This window comes from Lethenteron reissneri, chromosome 11 (assembly GCF_015708825.2).
Source record: "Lethenteron reissneri isolate LAM-NWPU_2019-01 chromosome 11, ASM1570882v1, whole genome shotgun sequence".
Classification (NCBI taxonomy): Eukaryota; Metazoa; Chordata; class Hyperoartia; order Petromyzontiformes; family Petromyzontidae; genus Lethenteron; species Lethenteron reissneri.
The window spans coordinates 12369284-12387264 of NC_083789.1; the positions used below are offsets into that span (position 1 = coordinate 12369284).

General features: G+C 52.4%; 1 protein-coding gene across 1 annotated transcript; it reads left to right on the plus strand.

Moving 5' to 3' along the window:
• Nucleotides 1–603: 603 nt before the first annotated feature.
• Nucleotides 604–6234, plus strand: LOC133341475 (insulin-like growth factor-binding protein complex acid labile subunit). The gene is made up of 3 exons (XM_061550145.1): nt 604–1332; nt 2986–3687; nt 4870–6234. Exons 1-3 carry the CDS (start codon nt 1119–1121, stop codon nt 5049–5051), a joined length of 1098 nt encoding a protein of 365 aa, XP_061406129.1. The 5' UTR covers nt 604–1118; the 3' UTR covers nt 5052–6234.
• The last annotated feature ends 11747 nt before the right edge of the window (nt 6235–17981 follow it).

Genomic DNA, 17981 nt, shown 5'->3' on the forward strand with positions numbered 1-17981 from the left:
GAGAGAGTGTGTGGGAGAGTGTGAACCCGAGAGAGTGTAAGAGCGAGGGTGTGTTGGAGAGTTTGAGAGCGAGAGAGTGTGGCAGGGAGAGAGAGTGTGTGAGAGAGTTTGAGAGAGAGAGTGTGTGAGAAAGTTTGAGAGAGTTTGAGAGAAAGTGTGCGGGGGCTGTGAGAGTGTGAGAGCAAGAGGGTGTAGAAGCGAGAGAGAGTTTGAGAGAGAGAGTTTGAGAGAGAGGAACGCTTCACGAATTTGCGTGAGAGAGGAGGGAGAGAGAGAGTGCGGGGGCTGTGAGAGCCGTCGCCCGGTGGTGGCGAGGCGGTGCAGGTGACGAGACGAGGCGAGCACAGCGCGCGCCTTGTGGGGGGGGGGGGGGGGGGGGGAATGTGGAGACCCCGTGCCACGTGGCGGCACTGAGAGCGCTTTCATGGCCCCCCAGCACAAACACGCGGGGGGGGGAGCGGGGTCCTGCAGGGTGAGGCGTGGCGGGTGGGGGGGTGTTAGGTAAGGGGGGGGGGGGGGCAGCGGGCACGCGGCCCGCGCAGCGCAGAGTCTATCAAGGGGGTGACTGCGTGCCGGCTCGCGGGGGAGAGACAAACACGGCCGGGAGAATGAACACTGGAGGCCGGAGACGAGGGGCCACGGCTCGGCGTGACGAGCTGCGATGTGACATCTGCTCGCGAGTCCAAACTGGGCGCGCACCGCAACTCGCACTCTCTCCTCCCTCCATCTCTCCCTCCATCTCGACTCTATCCTTCTCTTGACACCTCTCGTCTCACTCGTCCACTCTCTCCTCCCGAAGCCTCCCTCTACGCCGGGCCCTCCGTGACTTTGAACTCTTTTTTTATACATTTTGTATTCCTTTGCATCGCGCCTTGAACCCAGCGGCGCTGGGACCCAGGATCCCGTCCCTTCGGCCTCCGGTGCCGAGAGACCTGAGCTCGCCTCGGGACCCCCTTTAGAGGGACCCCCGTTGAAAGACCACCGCCACCTTGAGAAGAGCCGCGCTCCGCGGCGCCACCAGCACCACCCCCAGGTTGTATCTCCTCTCGTGGTCGCCACCGAACTTCACGGCGCTCGCAGTGACCGGGGAGAGTTCCGCTGCTCGTGCCGCACGCACCATGGCGCGGTTGATGCTGCTGCTTCCCGTGTGGGCTGCCCTGGCTGCCCTGGCGTGCGGGGCAGCGGTGCAGCAGCAGGGCCCGCTGAGCTGCCCGGCCGCCTGCAACTGCACCATGTCCACGTTCCACGCAGGCTCGGACGTGGATTGCCGCGGCCGGGACCTCGCCGCGGTGCCCGGGGACCTCCCTCCCGACTCCTGGGTCCTCAAAATGGGTCCGTCTGCGTCGTTGCGCCGACCTCGGGCCCCGTGATGGCCCCGTGATGGTCTTGTGGTGGTCTCGTGGTGGTCTCGTGGTGGTCCCGTGGTGGTCTCGTCTCTCCAGTGGCGATGTTTGCCTTGTTTGTATCGCACGCGAGCGAGTTCGGTCGGGTCTCACCGTCACCGGACGGTCGCCAATCAGATAACCATACTTCACCACGCTTGTCAATGCGTATTGGTGAAAGGGGGGCTGACCCCCATCTCCCCAGGACCGGTCCAGATATCACTCGCCACTGATATTATTATTATCCGTGGTTGGGAATTGAACTCCCTGCTGAATGGGTTCACTGCGTGTGTGCTAAACCGCTGCGCCACCGCTCCGACCAAGGTTCAGCTTATCCTACAAACTTCAGGTGAATTAGGGGCGACTCGAAAATCGCGAACGTGTTGAGTTCCCAGGCAACCCCGGTTTCATATCCAGACAGGCCGCTGGAATATCGCGCTGCCTCTAAGCGGGGCGCAGTGTCTCGGGTGTGGTTGCGTGGATTGATGGCCCCGCGAGACAAGTGCGTGGCTTTCTCGAGCCACTCAATGTCACCGCATCTTAAGCAAGACTGACCACAAACGGCGGACGTGTTTACTGTAAGAGAGAGAGAGATGCAGTCAGGAGGCAGTCAGTCATAGGCGGAGGTGGGGAAACGGGGCCTTGAGCCTGGACGTGAACAGGGGGAGGAAGTCGACAGACTGTGGCGCCAGCACAAGAGAATGAGCGACCTCCGACAAAACGAAGATTGGCTGGGGGGCTTCAACAGAAAGCCTTGGTTGCTGGGGCGGAGAGTGCGTGGAGGGGAGTAGAGTGAGATGAGAGGGGAGAGGTAGGAGAGTGCGTGGAGGGGAGTAGAGTGAGATAAGAGGGGAGAGGAAGGAGAGTGCGTGGAGAAAAGTAGAGTGAGATTAGACTCATGGCTGAATGAGAGGAATCTTGACTTAAAGCTTTCGTGACTGAAGGGATTCATACTGGTAGGAACCCACTGCTTCCACCAGCCCACAGGGGATTATTGTGTCCGTCCGTCGTGTAGGGAGGGCTGGGTGAGGAGGGAGGGGCTCGGTGGGGCAGTGAGGGTGGTGGAGGGGCTGGGTGGGGAGGGTGGGGCTTGGTGGAGAGGAGAGGGTGGGGAGGGTGGGGAGGGGCTGGGTGTAGAGGGTGTGGAGGGGCTGGGTGGGGAGGGTGGGGCTGGGTGGGGGGATGGGAGGGGTGGGGCTTGGTGGGGCGGGGCTGGTCACCCCGTGATGTCCTTATAAAACTCAACGTTTAACCTACTCACGCCGGCTTGTGCCCGCCCTCACAGTCGGGCATATTTGCGGAATACACCACGCCGCCGTTGACCCTGGCCATTGACCGAGCAACCCAACGTTCCTACCAGCTCCCTCCGCAGGAATGTGTTATTCTTGGGTCTTTCGGTAAAGTCACGTAGATAGGTAAAAATATAGATTTAATAATAAAAATGTCCTTTTCTTTGAACCTATCTAGGTGAGTTCAACCTTTGTGACAACAGACGAGGATGCGTGCGCGATGTCACCGTGTGGTGGGTGGGAGCACTTGTTGGAGGGGACTGGGGTGGTGGCTGTATTGATCTGCACTGTGTTCCCCATTCCCACACCTCAAGGTTACAACAAGGTGCAGAAGCTGAGTGCCGAGGTATTCGAAAAGATCCCTGGGGTGGAGAGCATGAACCTGGAGAACAATGGCATCTCCAGCTTCCACCTCAAGACCTTCTCCGACACCAAGAAGCTGCAGATGCTCAACCTCTACGGTAACAGCCTGAGCCAGATCCCGCCCAAGGCCTTCCAGAACCTCTACCGCCTCAAATTCCTGCTGATGGGCAAGAACCAGATCGCCTCCCTCTCATCGGACACCTTCCACGGCCTGAAGGATCTGTCCGACCTGGACATGCCTCTCAACAACCTCGCCGAGCTGCAGGGCTTCCTGTTCAAGCACGTGCCCTCCCTCAAGATTCTCGACCTGGGCTTCAACAAGATCCACAAAATCTCGCCGAAAGCGTTCGTGGGCCTTCACACCTTGGACTTCCTCAATTTGGACGGGAACCGCCTCAAGGAGGTGCCCGACGGCCTCTTCCAGCCCCTGCAGAAGCTGGAGATGCTGGTGCTGAGCAACAACGATCTGGCGAGCGTGGCGGCCGCGACCTTCGTGGGCCTGCAGGGCCTGAGGCAGCTCTACCTGAGCGGGAACCGCCTGGCCTCCGTTCCGCGCGACGCCTTCAAGCACATCCCCAAGCTCACGCATCTCACGCTCAACAACAACAAACATCTGCGCTCGCTCGACGGTGGAGCCATCTCGCGTCTCAGAGGTCCGCGCGTGAATCGCACAGCGCCCATCATCATTCATCATCACCGCCACCACCCGGGGGGGGGGGGTGTGAAAGAGATGTCCACAGCCAATCAGAATGGCACGTGACGTGGTCTGCGATTCGCAGTGCTTAATTTAAGGTGGGATAGGTGAGTGTTCGGGATAGGGTGAGTGCTTGGGATGGGTCAGGGTCAAGGTCAGAGGGTAGAGCTCGTGCTTGAGATGGGTCAAGGTCAAAGGGCATAGAGCTCGTGTCTGGGGTGGGTCAAAGGGTATAGAGCTCGTGTCTGGGGTGGGTCAGGGTCAGGAGTAGGTCTAGTGCATGCGATGCGTCAAGGACAGGGTCAGAGGTAGCCCTTGGGATGGGTCAAGGTCAGGGTCAGGGGTGTGGCTGATGTTTTCAAAAGTTCAGGGTACAGGGGTAAGTGCCGCGGGTGAAGGGATGAGAAGGGACCCCCTGCCCAATGCACAGTGCAGTTGCACCGCCTGCGCACTCAACAGCCGCTCCGCTGCGGTAGCCGCTACGACGCCAGGGTCGGGTGCAGCCGGAAGAGTCCGGGACACGCGGCGCCAGCCACATCCTCCACCTCGCCCTACTCCGTGCTCCTGATGCTCGGTGCAACATTTTGACCGTGTCGTGAGTGTTTGTCGTGCCCCTCTCACCCTACTCCACCCCAACCCCACCCACCAACTTCATACAAGGTCACGGCTACATTACTGTTACGCGAGTGGACTGTCCAGATTGCTGCCCAACTGCTTGGTTGCCTGATTATCTGATTGGCTGACGAAATGGTTTTCCAGCTTCCAAGTTGACTGGTGAGCTGTGCAGATGTCGGTTGCCTGGTGGTTTCCGAGTTGCCTGGCTAGCTGTAGCGATGTCGCCTGCAGAGTTGCATGGTTGGGCTGCGCAGATGCCAGTTGCCTGGTTACTGAGTTTCCTGGTTGTGCTGTGGAGATGTTGGTTGCCTGGTTGTATGGTTGTGCGGTTGCCTGGTTGTGCTATGTATACGTCGGTTGCCTGGTCGCCGAGTTGCCTGGATGCTAAGTTGCCTGGTTTGGCTGTGTAGACGTTGGCTGCCGAGTTGCCTGGTTGCCGAGTTGCCTGGTCGGGCAGTGTAGCGCGTGGGTTGCCGAGTTGCTGAGTTGTCTTGCCTGCCCCCGACACGCGTGTGACACGGCGCAGACCTGAGCGTGCTCTACCTGCACGGCAACCCGTGGGCGTGCGACTGCAAGCTGGCGCCGCTGGTCAAGTGGCTCAGCCGGGCCCAGGTGGAGCTCTTCCCCGAGGACTCGGGCTCCTGCTCCAGCCCCGCGGCGCTCAACGGGACCCGCCTCGACGGCGTCGCGTCCGCCAAGCTCTGCTAGAGACGACGGGAGCCTCGCGCGGGCCACCGGGGACCTTCACTAATGTGGGGGTCATCTCCGCCGTGATGGGGCGCACCCCCCTGCTGGAGGGGGGTGCAGTTCGCACGCGTGCACTGCTCTTGGGACTTAGCGGGCCTCGCGTGTCTGGGACTCGAGGATTCAGATCCCGTCCGGTCTCTGGCCCAGGGATTACATTGTTTCATGAAATATTTTCCGCAGCTTCAAAGCCCCCAACAGCATGGGGCAGGGAAACTATATATACACGTTATGGAGCTCAGCCAATGAGAGTTCCGGCTAATATTAAGCCCTAGTTTGACCTCGTGGCGGTGGTGATTACATATAGAGTCGAGCCCCAGTTATTCACTCGCTCGGGGAAGAGGTGGGGGGGGGGGGGCTGCAGCTGTTCCCCAACTATTAAACTGGGTGGGGGGGGGTGGGGGGGCAAAACCACAAGCAGGACCGGGTTCAGGTGTCTTTACCCCCCCCCCCCCATGCCCCCACACGCCTTCATCATCTCCTTACCCATACATACAAAGATCTCCCGTGCAGCATGAATCGGCTGTTGGGGGGAAAGTGCTGTTAGCGAGTCGCACCTACGAAGACCGGCACGGCGCACGAGGATTTGGGTTGGCCAGCGCCATGCCCGGCCGCCGTCGCCTTTGTTTCTCCAGTGGCGATGTTTGCACACCGCACCGGGAGTTTTTCCATAGCTGCCAACCCATAGGTTTACCCCGTATTATTGTACAGGGAAATTGAGTTTTCACGTCTATATGGCGTATAGCCGTTTCAATGCGGGCAAAAAATGCGTTGTCTATTTGTTTGCGTTTCTCCCTTGTGATGAGACTTTTTAGGATGCACGTTGAGATGTATAAGGGGCACGGGGTGACCAATAAGATCTGAATGTGTCTGTAATAAGGGAGGCCCTGATAAGGGGTTGACAGGTTTGGGTTTTGAGCTCCGGTCAAGTGCATCTTTATCCCCCCCCCCCCCCCCCCACCGCTAAAAGATCTCACCCCGCACATAACCAACTCGCCGTCCCCAACTCCTCATGTCCCACTCGTCCACCCCAAACCCCGGGTGCCAACGCCTTCAATTTCGGCCTCTCGGATGTGACCCCCCCCGCCCGCCCCCGGGGGGTTCCATGGTTCCATGGGCCGCGTTCGAGCCCTGGTCCCTGGTTCTCGAGAGCTGACGCGCGCGTGCGCACGTGTTGGAGGTGCTCGCGTGCGCACGTGTTGGAGGTGCTCGCGGGCGCGCCCGTTCGTTCGCTCATCGCTGTCGATGTTACTGCGCTTGTTTGTCCGCTGTCATCGATTAAAGCAGAGACGATGCTGACCCGTGAGCTGTCATCGATTAGAGCAGCGACGACGATGACTCGTTGATCTATCGCTGTCGTAGGGAGGCCCAGTACCGGTTAAGATATTCGTCACCGATGTTGTTACACAACACACACACGTTTACGCACAATAGCAACAACAACAACCGCCCTTCACCACTAAGTGGCAGTGCCGCCACCACGGCGCTTGTGCCAGGCTAGGTTCACACAACACCCTTCTCTTTGTCTACCTTCCTCTCGATCGCTTTCCTTCCACAAGCATCGCTTGCACCTTCTGACCCACACACACGTTTCACTGGCACCTTCTGACCCACACACACTTTTCACTGGCACCTTCTGACCCACACACACTTTTCACTTGCACCTTCTGACCCACACACACTTTTCACTTGCACCTTCTGACCCACACACACTTTTCACTTGCACCTTCTGACCCACACACACACGTTTCACTGGCACCTTCTGACCCACACACACTTTTCACTTGCACCTTCTGACCCACACACACGTTTCACTGGCACCTTCTCACCCACACACACTTTTCACTGGCACCTTCTGACCCACACACACTTTTCACTGGCACCTTCTGACCCACACACACGTTTCACTTGCACCTTCTGACCCACACACACGTTTCACTGGCACCTTCTCACCCACACACACTTTTCACTGGCACCTTCTGACCCACACACACTTTTCACTTGCACCTTCTGACCCACACACACTTTTCACTTGCACCTTCTGACCCACACACACTTTTCACTTGCACCCTCTGACCCACACACACTTGCATCACTTGCACCTTCTGACCCACACACACTTTTCACTGGCACCTTCTGACCCACACACACTTTTCACTTGCACCCTCTGACCCACACACACTTGCATCACTTGCACCTTCTGACCCACACACACTTTTCACTTGCACCTTCTGACCCACACACACTTTTCACTTGCACCTTCTGACCTACACACACTTTTCACTTGCACCTTCTGACCTACACACACGTTTCACTTGCACCTTCTGACCCACACACACTTTTCACTTGCACCTTCTGACCCACACACACTTTTCACTTGCACCTTCTGACCCACACACACTTTTCACTTGCACCTTCTGACCTACACACACGTTTCACTTGCACCTTCTGACCCACACATACTTTTCACTTGCACCTTCTGACCCACACACACTTTTCACTTGCACCTTCTGACCCACACACACTTTTCACTTGCACCTTCTGACCTACACACACGTTTCACTTGCACCTTCTGACCCACACACACTTTTCACTTGCACCTTCTGACCCACACACACTTTTCATTTGCACCTTCTGACCCACACACACGTTTCACTGGCACCTTCTGACCCACACACACTTTTCACTTGCACCTTCTGACCCACACACACGTTTCACTGGCACCTTCTCACCCACACACACTTTTCACTGGCACCTTCTGACCCACACACACTTTTCACTTGCACCTTCTGACCCACACACACGTTTCACTTGCACCTTCTGACCCACACACACGTTTCACTGGCACCTTCTCACCCACACACACTTTTCACTGGCACCTTCTGACCCACACACACTTTTCACTTGCACCTTCTGACCCACACACACTTTTCACTTGCACCTTCTGACCTACACACACGTTTCACTTGCACCTTCTGACCCACACACACTTTTCACTTGCACCTTCTGACCCACACACACTTTTCACTTGCACCTTCTGACCCACACACACTTTTCACTTGCACCTTCTGACCTACACACACGTTTCACTTGCACCTTCTGACCCACACACACGTTTCACTGGCACCTTCTCACCCACACACACTTTTCACTGGCACCTTCTGACCCACACACACTTTTCACTTGCACATTCTGACCCACACACACTTTTCACTTGCACCTTCTGACCTACACACACGTTTCACTTGCACCTTCTGACCCACACACACTTTTCACTTGCACCTTCTGACCCACACACACTTTTCACTTGCACCTTCTGACCCACACACACTTTTCACTTGCACCTTCTGACCTACACACACGTTTCACTTGCACCTTCTGACCCACACACACTTTCACTTGCACCTTCTGACCCACACACACTTTTCACTTGCACCTTCTGACCCACACACACTTTTCACTTGCACCTTCTGACCCACACACACTTTTCACTTGCACCTTCTGACCTACACACACGTTTCACTTGCACCTTCTGACCCACACACACTTTTCACTTGCACCTTCTGACCCACACACACTTTTCACTTGCACCTTCTGACCTACACACACGTTTCACTTGCACCTTCTGACCCACACACACTTTTCACTTGCACCTTCTGACCCACACACACTTTTCACTTGCACCTTCTGACCCACACACACTTTTCACTTGCACCTTCTGACCCACACACACTTTTCACTTGCACCTTCTGACCTACACACACGTTTCACTTGCACCTTCTGACCCACACACACTTTTCACTTGCACCTTCTGACCCACACACACTTTTCACTTGCACCTTCTGACCCACACACACTTTTCACTTGCACCTTCTGACCCACACACACTTTTCACTTGCACCTTCTGACCTACACACACGTTTCACTTGCACCTTCTGACCCACACACACTTTTCACTTGCACCTTCTGACCCACACACACTTTTCACTTGCACCTTCTGACCTACACACACGTTTCACATGCACCTTCTGACCCACACACACTTTTCACTTGCACCTTCTGACCCACACACACGTTTCACTGGCACCTTCTGACCCACACACACTTTTCACTTGCACCTTCTGACCCACACACACTTTTCACTGGCACCTTCTGACCTACACACACGTTTCACTTGCACCTTCTGACCCACACACACGTTTCACTGGCACCTTCTCACCCACACACACTTTTCACCGGCACCTTCTGACCCACACACACTTTTCACTGGCACCTTCTGACCTACACACACGTTTCACTTGCACCTTCTGACCCACACACACGTTTCACTGGCACCTTCTCACCCACACACACTTTTCACCGGCACCTTCTGACCCACACACACTTTTCACTGGCACCTTCTGACCCACACACACTTTTCGCTTGCACCTTCTGACCCACACACACGTTTCACTTGCACCTTCTGACCCACACACACGTTTCACTGGCACCTTCTCACCCACACACACTTTTCACTGGCACCTTCTGACCCACACACACTTTTCACTTGCACCTTCTGACCCACACACACTTTTCACTTGCACCTTCTGACCCACACACACTTTTCACTTGCACCCTCTGACCCACACACACTTGCATCACTTGCACCTTCTGACCCACACACACTTTTCACTTGCACCTTCTGACCCACACATACTTTTCACTTGCACCCTCTGACCCACACACACTTGCATCACTTGCACCTTCTGACCCACACACACTTTTCACTTGCACCTTCTGACCCACACACACTTTTCACTTGCACCTTCTGACCTACACACACTTTTCACTTGCACCTTCTGACCTACATACACGTTTCACTTGCACCTTCTGACCCACACACACGTTTCACTGGCACCTTCTCACCCACACACACTTTTCACTGGCACCTTCTGACCTACACACACGTTTCACTTGCACCTTCTGACGTACACACACTTTTCACTTGCACCTTCTGACCTACACACACGTTTCACTTGCACCTTCTGACCCACACACACTTTTCACTTGCACCTTCTGACCCACACACACTTTTCACTTGCACCTTCTGACCCACACACACTTTTCACTTGCACCTTCTGACCTACACACACGTTTCACTTGCACCTTCTGACCCACACACACTTTTCACTTGCACCTTCTGACCCACACACACTTTTCACTTGCACCTTCTGACCCACACACACTTTTCACTTGCACCTTCTGACCCACACACACTTTTCACTTGCACCTTCTGACCTACACACACGTTTCACTTGCACCTTCTGACCCACACACACTTTTCACTTGCACCTTCTGACCCACACACACTTTTCACTTGCACCTTCTGACCTACACACACGTTTCACTTGCACCTTCTGACCCACACACACTTTTCACTTGCACCTTCTGACCCACACACACTTTTCACTTGCACCTTCTGACCCACACACACTTTTCACTTGCACCTTCTGACCCACACACACTTTTCACTTGCACCTTCTGACCTACACACACGTTTCACTTGCACCTTCTGACCCACACACACTTTTCACTTGCACCTTCTGACCCACACACACTTTTCACTTGCACCTTCTGACCCACACACACTTTTCACTTGCACCTTCTGACCCACACACACTTTTCACTTGCACCTTCTGACCTACACACACGTTTCACTTGCACCTTCTGACCCACACACACTTTTCACTTGCACCTTCTGACCCACACACACTTTTCACTTGCACCTTCTGACCTACACACACGTTTCACTTGCACCTTCTGACCCACACACACTTTTCACTTGCACCTTCTGACCCACACACACGTTTCACTGGCACCTTCTGACCCACACACACTTTTCACTTGCACCTTCTGACCCACACACACTTTTCACTGGCACCTTCTGACCTACACACACGTTTCACTTGCACCTTCTGACCCACACACACGTTTCACTGGCACCTTCTCACCCACACACACTTTTCACCGGCACCTTCTGACCCACACACACTTTTCACTGGCACCTTCTGACCCACACACACTTTTCGCTTGCACCTTCTGACCCACACACACGTTTCACTTGCACCTTCTGACCCACACACACGTTTCACTGGCACCTTCTCACCCACACACACTTTTCACTGGCACCTTCTGACCCACACACACTTTTCACTTGCACCTTCTGACCCACACACACTTTTCACTCGCACCTTCTGACCCACACACACTTTTCACTTGCACCCTCTGACCCACACACACTTGCATCACTTGCACCTTCTGACCCACACACACTTTTCACTTGCACCTTCTGACCCACACACACTTTTCACTTGCACCCTCTGACCCACACACACTTGCATCACTTGCACCTTCTGACCCACACACACTTTTCACTTGCACCTTCTGACCCACACACACTTTTCACTTGCACCTTCTGACCTACACACACTTTTCACTTGCACCTTCTGACCTACACACACGTTTCACTTGCACCTTCTGACCCACACACACGTTTCACTGGCACCTTCTCACCCACACACACTTTTCACTGGCACCTTCTGACCCACACACACTTTTCACTTGCACATTCTGACCCACACACACTTTTCACTTGCACCTTCTGACCTACACACACGTTTCACTTGCACCTTCTGACCCACACACACTTTTCACTTGCACCTTCTGACCCACACACACTTTTCACTTGCACCTTCTGACCCACACACACTTTTCACTTGCACCTTCTGACCTACACACACGTTTCACTTGCACCTTCTGAACCACACACACTTTTCACTTGCACCTTCTGACCCACACACACTTTTCACTTGCACCTTCTGACCCACACACACTTTTCACTTGCACCTTCTGACCCACACACACTTTTCACTTGCACCTTCTGACCTACACACACGTTTCACTTGCACCTTCTGACCCACACACACTTTTCACTTGCACCTTCTGACCCACACACACTTTTCACTTGCACCTTCTGACCTACACACACGTTTCACTTGCACCTTCTGACCCACACACACTTTTCACTTGCACCTTCTGACCCACACACACTTTTCACTTGCACCTTCTGACCCACACACACTTTTCACTTGCACCTTCTGACCCACACACACTTTTCACTTGATCCTTCTGACCTACACACACGTTTCACTTGCACCTTCTGACCCACACACACTTTTCACTTGCACCTTCTGACCCACACACACTTTTCACTTGCACCTTCTGACCCACACACACTTTTCACTTGCACCTTCTGACCCACACACACTTTTCACTTGCACCTTCGGACCTACACACACGTTTCACTTGCACCTTCTGACCCACACACACTTTTCACTTGCACCTTCTGACCCACACACACTTTTCACTTGCACCTTCTGACCTACACACACGTTTCACTTGCACCTTCTGACCCACACACACTTTTCACTTGCACCGTCTGACCCACACACACGTTTCACTGGCACCTTCTGACCCACACACACTTTTCACTTGCACCTTCTGACCCATACACACGTTTCACTGGCACCTTCTCACCCACACACACTTTTCACTGGCACCTTCTGACCCACACACACTTTTCACTGGCACCTTCTGACCCACACACACTTTTCGCTTGCACCTTCTGACCCACACACACGTTTCACTTGCACCTTCTGACCCACACACACGTTTCACTGGCACCTTCTCACCCACACACACTTTTCACTGGCACCTTCTGACCCACACACACTTTTCACTTGCACCTTCTGACCCACACACACTTTTCACTTGCACCTTCTGACCCACACACACTTTTCACTTGCACCCTCTGACCCACACACACTTGCATCACTTGCACCTTCTGACCCACACACACTTTTCACTTGCACCTTCTGACCCACACACACTTTTCACTTGCACCCTCTGACCCACACACACTTGCATCACTTGCACCTTCTGACCCACACACACTTTTCACTTGCACCTTCTGACCCACACACACTTTTCACTTGCACCTTCTGACCTACACACACTTTTCACTTGCACCTTCTGACCTACACACACGTTTCACTTGCACCTTCTGACCCACACACACTTTTCACTTGCACCTTCTGACCCACACACACTTTTCACTTGCACCTTCTGACCCACACACACTTTTCACTTGCACCTTCTGACCTACACACACGTTTCACTTGCACCTTCTGACCCACACACACTTTTCACTTGCACCTTCTGACCCACACACACTTTTCACTTGCACCTTCTGACCCACACACACTTTTCACTTGCACCTTCTGACCTACACACACGTTTCACTTGCACCTTCTGACCCACACACACTTTTCACTTGCACCTTCTGACCCACACACACTTTTCACTTGCACCTTCTGACCCACACACACGTTTCACTGGCACCTTCTGACCCACACACACTTTTCACTTGCACCTTCTGACCCACACACACGTTTCACTGGCACCTTCTCACCCACACACACTTTTCACTGGCACCTTCTGACCCACACACACTTTTCACTTGCACCTTCTGACCCACACACACGTTTCACTTGCACCTTCTGACCCACACACACGTTTCACTGGCACCTTCTGACCCACACACACTTTTCACTGGCACCTTCTGACCCACACACACTTTTCACTTGCACCTTCTGACCCACACACACTTTTCACTTGCACCTTCTGACCTACACACACGTTTCACTTGCACCTTCTGACCCACACACACGTTTCACTGGCACCTTCTCACCCACACACACTTTTCACTGGCACCTTCTGACCCACACACACTTTTCACTTGCACCTTCTGACCCACACACACTTTTCACTTGCACCTTCTGACCTACACACACGTTTCACTTGCACCTTCTGACCCACACACACTTTTCACTTGCACCTTCTGTCCCACACACACTTTTCACTTGCACCTTCTGACCCACACACACTTTCCACTTGCACCTTCTGACCCACACACACGTTTCACTTGCACCTTCTGACCCACACACACTTTTCACTTGCACCTTCTGACCCACACACACTTTTCACTTGCACCTTCTGACCCACACACACTTTTCACTTGCACCTTCTGACCCACACACACTTTTCACTTGCACCTTCTGACCTACACACACGTTTCACTTGCACCTTCTGACCCACACACACTTTTCACTTGCACCTTCTGACCCACACACACTTTTCACTTGCACCTTCTGACCTACACACACGTTTCACTTGCACCTTCTGACCCACACACACTTTTCACTTGCACCTTCTGACCCACACACACTTTTCACTTGCACCTTCTGACCCACACACACTTTTCACTTGCACCTTCTGACCTACACACACGTTTCACTTGCACCTTCTGACCCACACACACTTTTCACTTCCACCTTCTGACCCACACACACTTTTCTCTCTCAACTTCTCTGTGATTTCTACCACCTTGAGCCCTCGTACTCCTTGGTTCTTTCGGTAAAGTCACGGAGGTGTGAAATAAAATACATCACGACGTTTCGATCGCAACACAAGCGGTCGTTCTCAGGCGGAAAAAATAGAATCCAGCAGTGGAATTACCCGAAGATCTAAATGCCACCCCGAACCCCACCCCATCCACCGCACATCCTCATCTCATATCCTCATCTCTGTGACTGCCATAGCGTGGTCCGCCCTCTTTATTGTGCCCCAGCACTCGGCCCCCTCCATACAACAGCACCGGCCTCACCACCGTCTTGTGCACGTTTCCCATCAACCAAACCTGGAAGGCAGAAGTGTACAAGACGGTGGTGATGTTCACACAACACATCCACAAAGACAAAGATCCCCCGTTTAGCCTTCACAGACTGTTGGGGCAAGTGCCGTTATCGAGCAGCACCTATGAAGGCCGGCACGGCACACGAGGGGTGGGTGGCCAGCACCACAACACACACACACGGAGGTGAGCAACGTCGGTGTTTCTCACACTCCTTGAGCACGTGGACCACTCAGCTGATGCAAACATTTCTGCGGACTACCCAGCACCCCCTGGTGGCAAAACGCGTTCACTTATCTCTCCAAACATTACTCATACACAATGACTCATTACCGGAACAATAACAAAACAATGTAAACGCAGGTATAAGTTTTTTAGGGGTGGCATTAGATCTTAGGGGGCGTCCATAAATGACGTCACGCACCTGGGGGGGGGGGTCAGACATTTGTGACTTGTGACGATTGTTGACTTGGGGGGGGGGGTTGAGAAATGTGACGTCACATAAAAATTCGCAACTTTAAATAGACAACACGTTCTACTTAATTAAATATACTTTTTAATGGTTCTCCTACAATATCAGAATGCAGCCGCACATTATATACGCACTACAATAACAATACTTTAAAGCGATTTGAAGCATGCTTTATTTGGGGGGGCAGAGCTTTGTGATGTCATATTTGAGGGGGGGGTCTGAACTTTTTGTGACGACGTGTGACGTGGGGGGGGGGGGGTCAAAACTCGTCCAAAATCGCGTGACGTCATTTATGGACGGCCCCTTAGGGTCGATTAATCAAGGTAGTTTAACCTAACTTCATTTGTGTTTAGTTTGTTATCATATTCTTTGGTTCTTTAGGTAAAGTCACGTAGATATAAAAATAATACAAATACAGTGAATACAAATAATACAAAATAATACTGTAGCCTGGTTCTTAATCGGAGTGAGTATACTGGAAGTCTATAATGTAGACTGTAGCCTTGTTCAATCTTAATTTTGGAGCTTTCGTGACTGCAGGAATTATTCTTTGGTTCTTTCGGTAAAGTCACGTATAAAGATAAAATAATAAATTAAATAATTGCATACTACGACGTTTCGATTGCAACACAAGCAATCATCATCAGGTATAAAAGAAATAGCAACAAAAATCTAACCAGAAAACTATAGACAGACATATAAGCAGACAGATATCACAAAGATACACAGAGAGAGAGAGAGAATAATTTTTCTCTGCCCCCTCCCTCTCTCCACCCCCGCCCCCTCTCTATATTTAAGGCCTCGTCACAGAGACGACCTCTCTCTTTGTGCCGATACGTGTTCTCTCTCTCTCTCTGTGTATCTTTGTGATATCTGTCTGCTTATATGTCTGTCTATAGTTTTCTGGTTAGATTTTTGTTGCTATTTCTTTTATACCTGATGATTGCTTGTGTTGCAATCGAAACGTCGTAGTATGCAATTATTTAATTTATTATTTTATCTTTATACGTGACTTTACCGAAAGAACCAAAGAATGTAGCCTGGTTATTACGTTTGGCGAGTGGACTGGTAGTCTATAATGTAGACTGTAGCCTGGTTATTAAGCTGGGTGAGTGTACTGGCAGTCTATAATGTAGACTGTAGCCTGGTTATTAACATCGGTGAGTGTACTGGCAGTCTATAATGTAGACTGTAGCCTGAAAAATATATCAAAAAACAAAAAGCCACGACATTTCGATCGCAACACAAGCGGTCGTCATCACGAAAGGGGGGGTTAGCCTCTAAAAGGCAAACTCTTTATAAAGGGTTGGAGATGGGCGTATCCCAAGTGTCTCAGCAGCACCAGCAGCAGCATGTGCGGGGCAGCTGATGCCAATGCAGGAGACAACAACGACGACGCCGGCAGTGGGTCTACAGTCTACGCCACCCAAAGGGCCGCCAAGGCAATCACCGTGCGGGTCAAGCTGCATTCCCATCACAGCCCCCAGTTTGAGGACCGTCGCGGACCCGCCAGTGTTGCTGGGACCACACTTTGAGAACCACTCTGCTGTGTCTAGATATACAGTGAGGGAAAAAAGTATTTGATCCCCTGCTGATTTTGTACGTTTGCCCACTGACAAAGAAATGATCAGTCTATAATTTTAATGGTAGGTTTATTTGAACAGTGAGAGACAGAATAAAAACAAAAAAATCCAGAAAAACGCATGTCAAAAATGTTATAAATTGATTTGCATTTTAATGAGGGAAATAAGTATTTGACCCCCTCTCAATCAGAAAGATTTCTGGCTCCCAGGTGTCTTTTATACAGGTAACGAGCTGAGATTAGGAGCACACTCTTAAAGGGAGTGCTCCTAATCTCAGCTTTGTTACCTGTATAAAAGACACCTGTCTCACAGAAGCAATCAATCAGATTCCAAACTCTCCACCATGGCCAAGACCAAAGAGCTCTCCAAGGATGTCAGGGACAAGATTGTAGACCTACACAAGGCTGGAATGGGCTACAAGACCATCGCCAAGCAGCTTGGTGAGAAGGTGACAACAGTTGGTGTGATTATTCGCAAATGGAAGAAACACAAAATAACTGTCAATCTCCCTCGGCCTGGGGCTCCATGCAAGATCTCACCTCGTGGAGTTGCAATGATCATGAGAACGGTGAGGAATCAGCCCAGAACTACACGGAAGGATCTTGTCAATGATCTCAAGGCAGCTGGGACCATAGTCACCAAGAAAACAGTTGGTAACACACTACGCCGTGAAGGACTGAAATCCTGCAGCGCCCGCAAGGTTCCCCTGCTCAAGAAAGCACATATACATGCCCGTCTGAAGTTTGCCAAGTAACATCTGAATGATTCAGAGGACAACTGGGTGAAAGTGTTGTGGTCAAATGAGACCAAAATGGAGCTCTTTGGCATTAAATCAACTCGCCGTGTTTGGAGGAGGAGGAATGCTGCCTATGACCCCAAGAACACCATCCCCACCGTCAAACATGGAGGTGGAAACATTATGCTTTGGGGGTGTATTTCTGCTAAGGGGACAGGACAACTTCAACTCATCAAAGGGTGGATTGACGGGGCCATGTACCGTCAAATCGTGGGTGAGAACCTCCTTCCCTCAGCCAGGGCATTGAAAATGG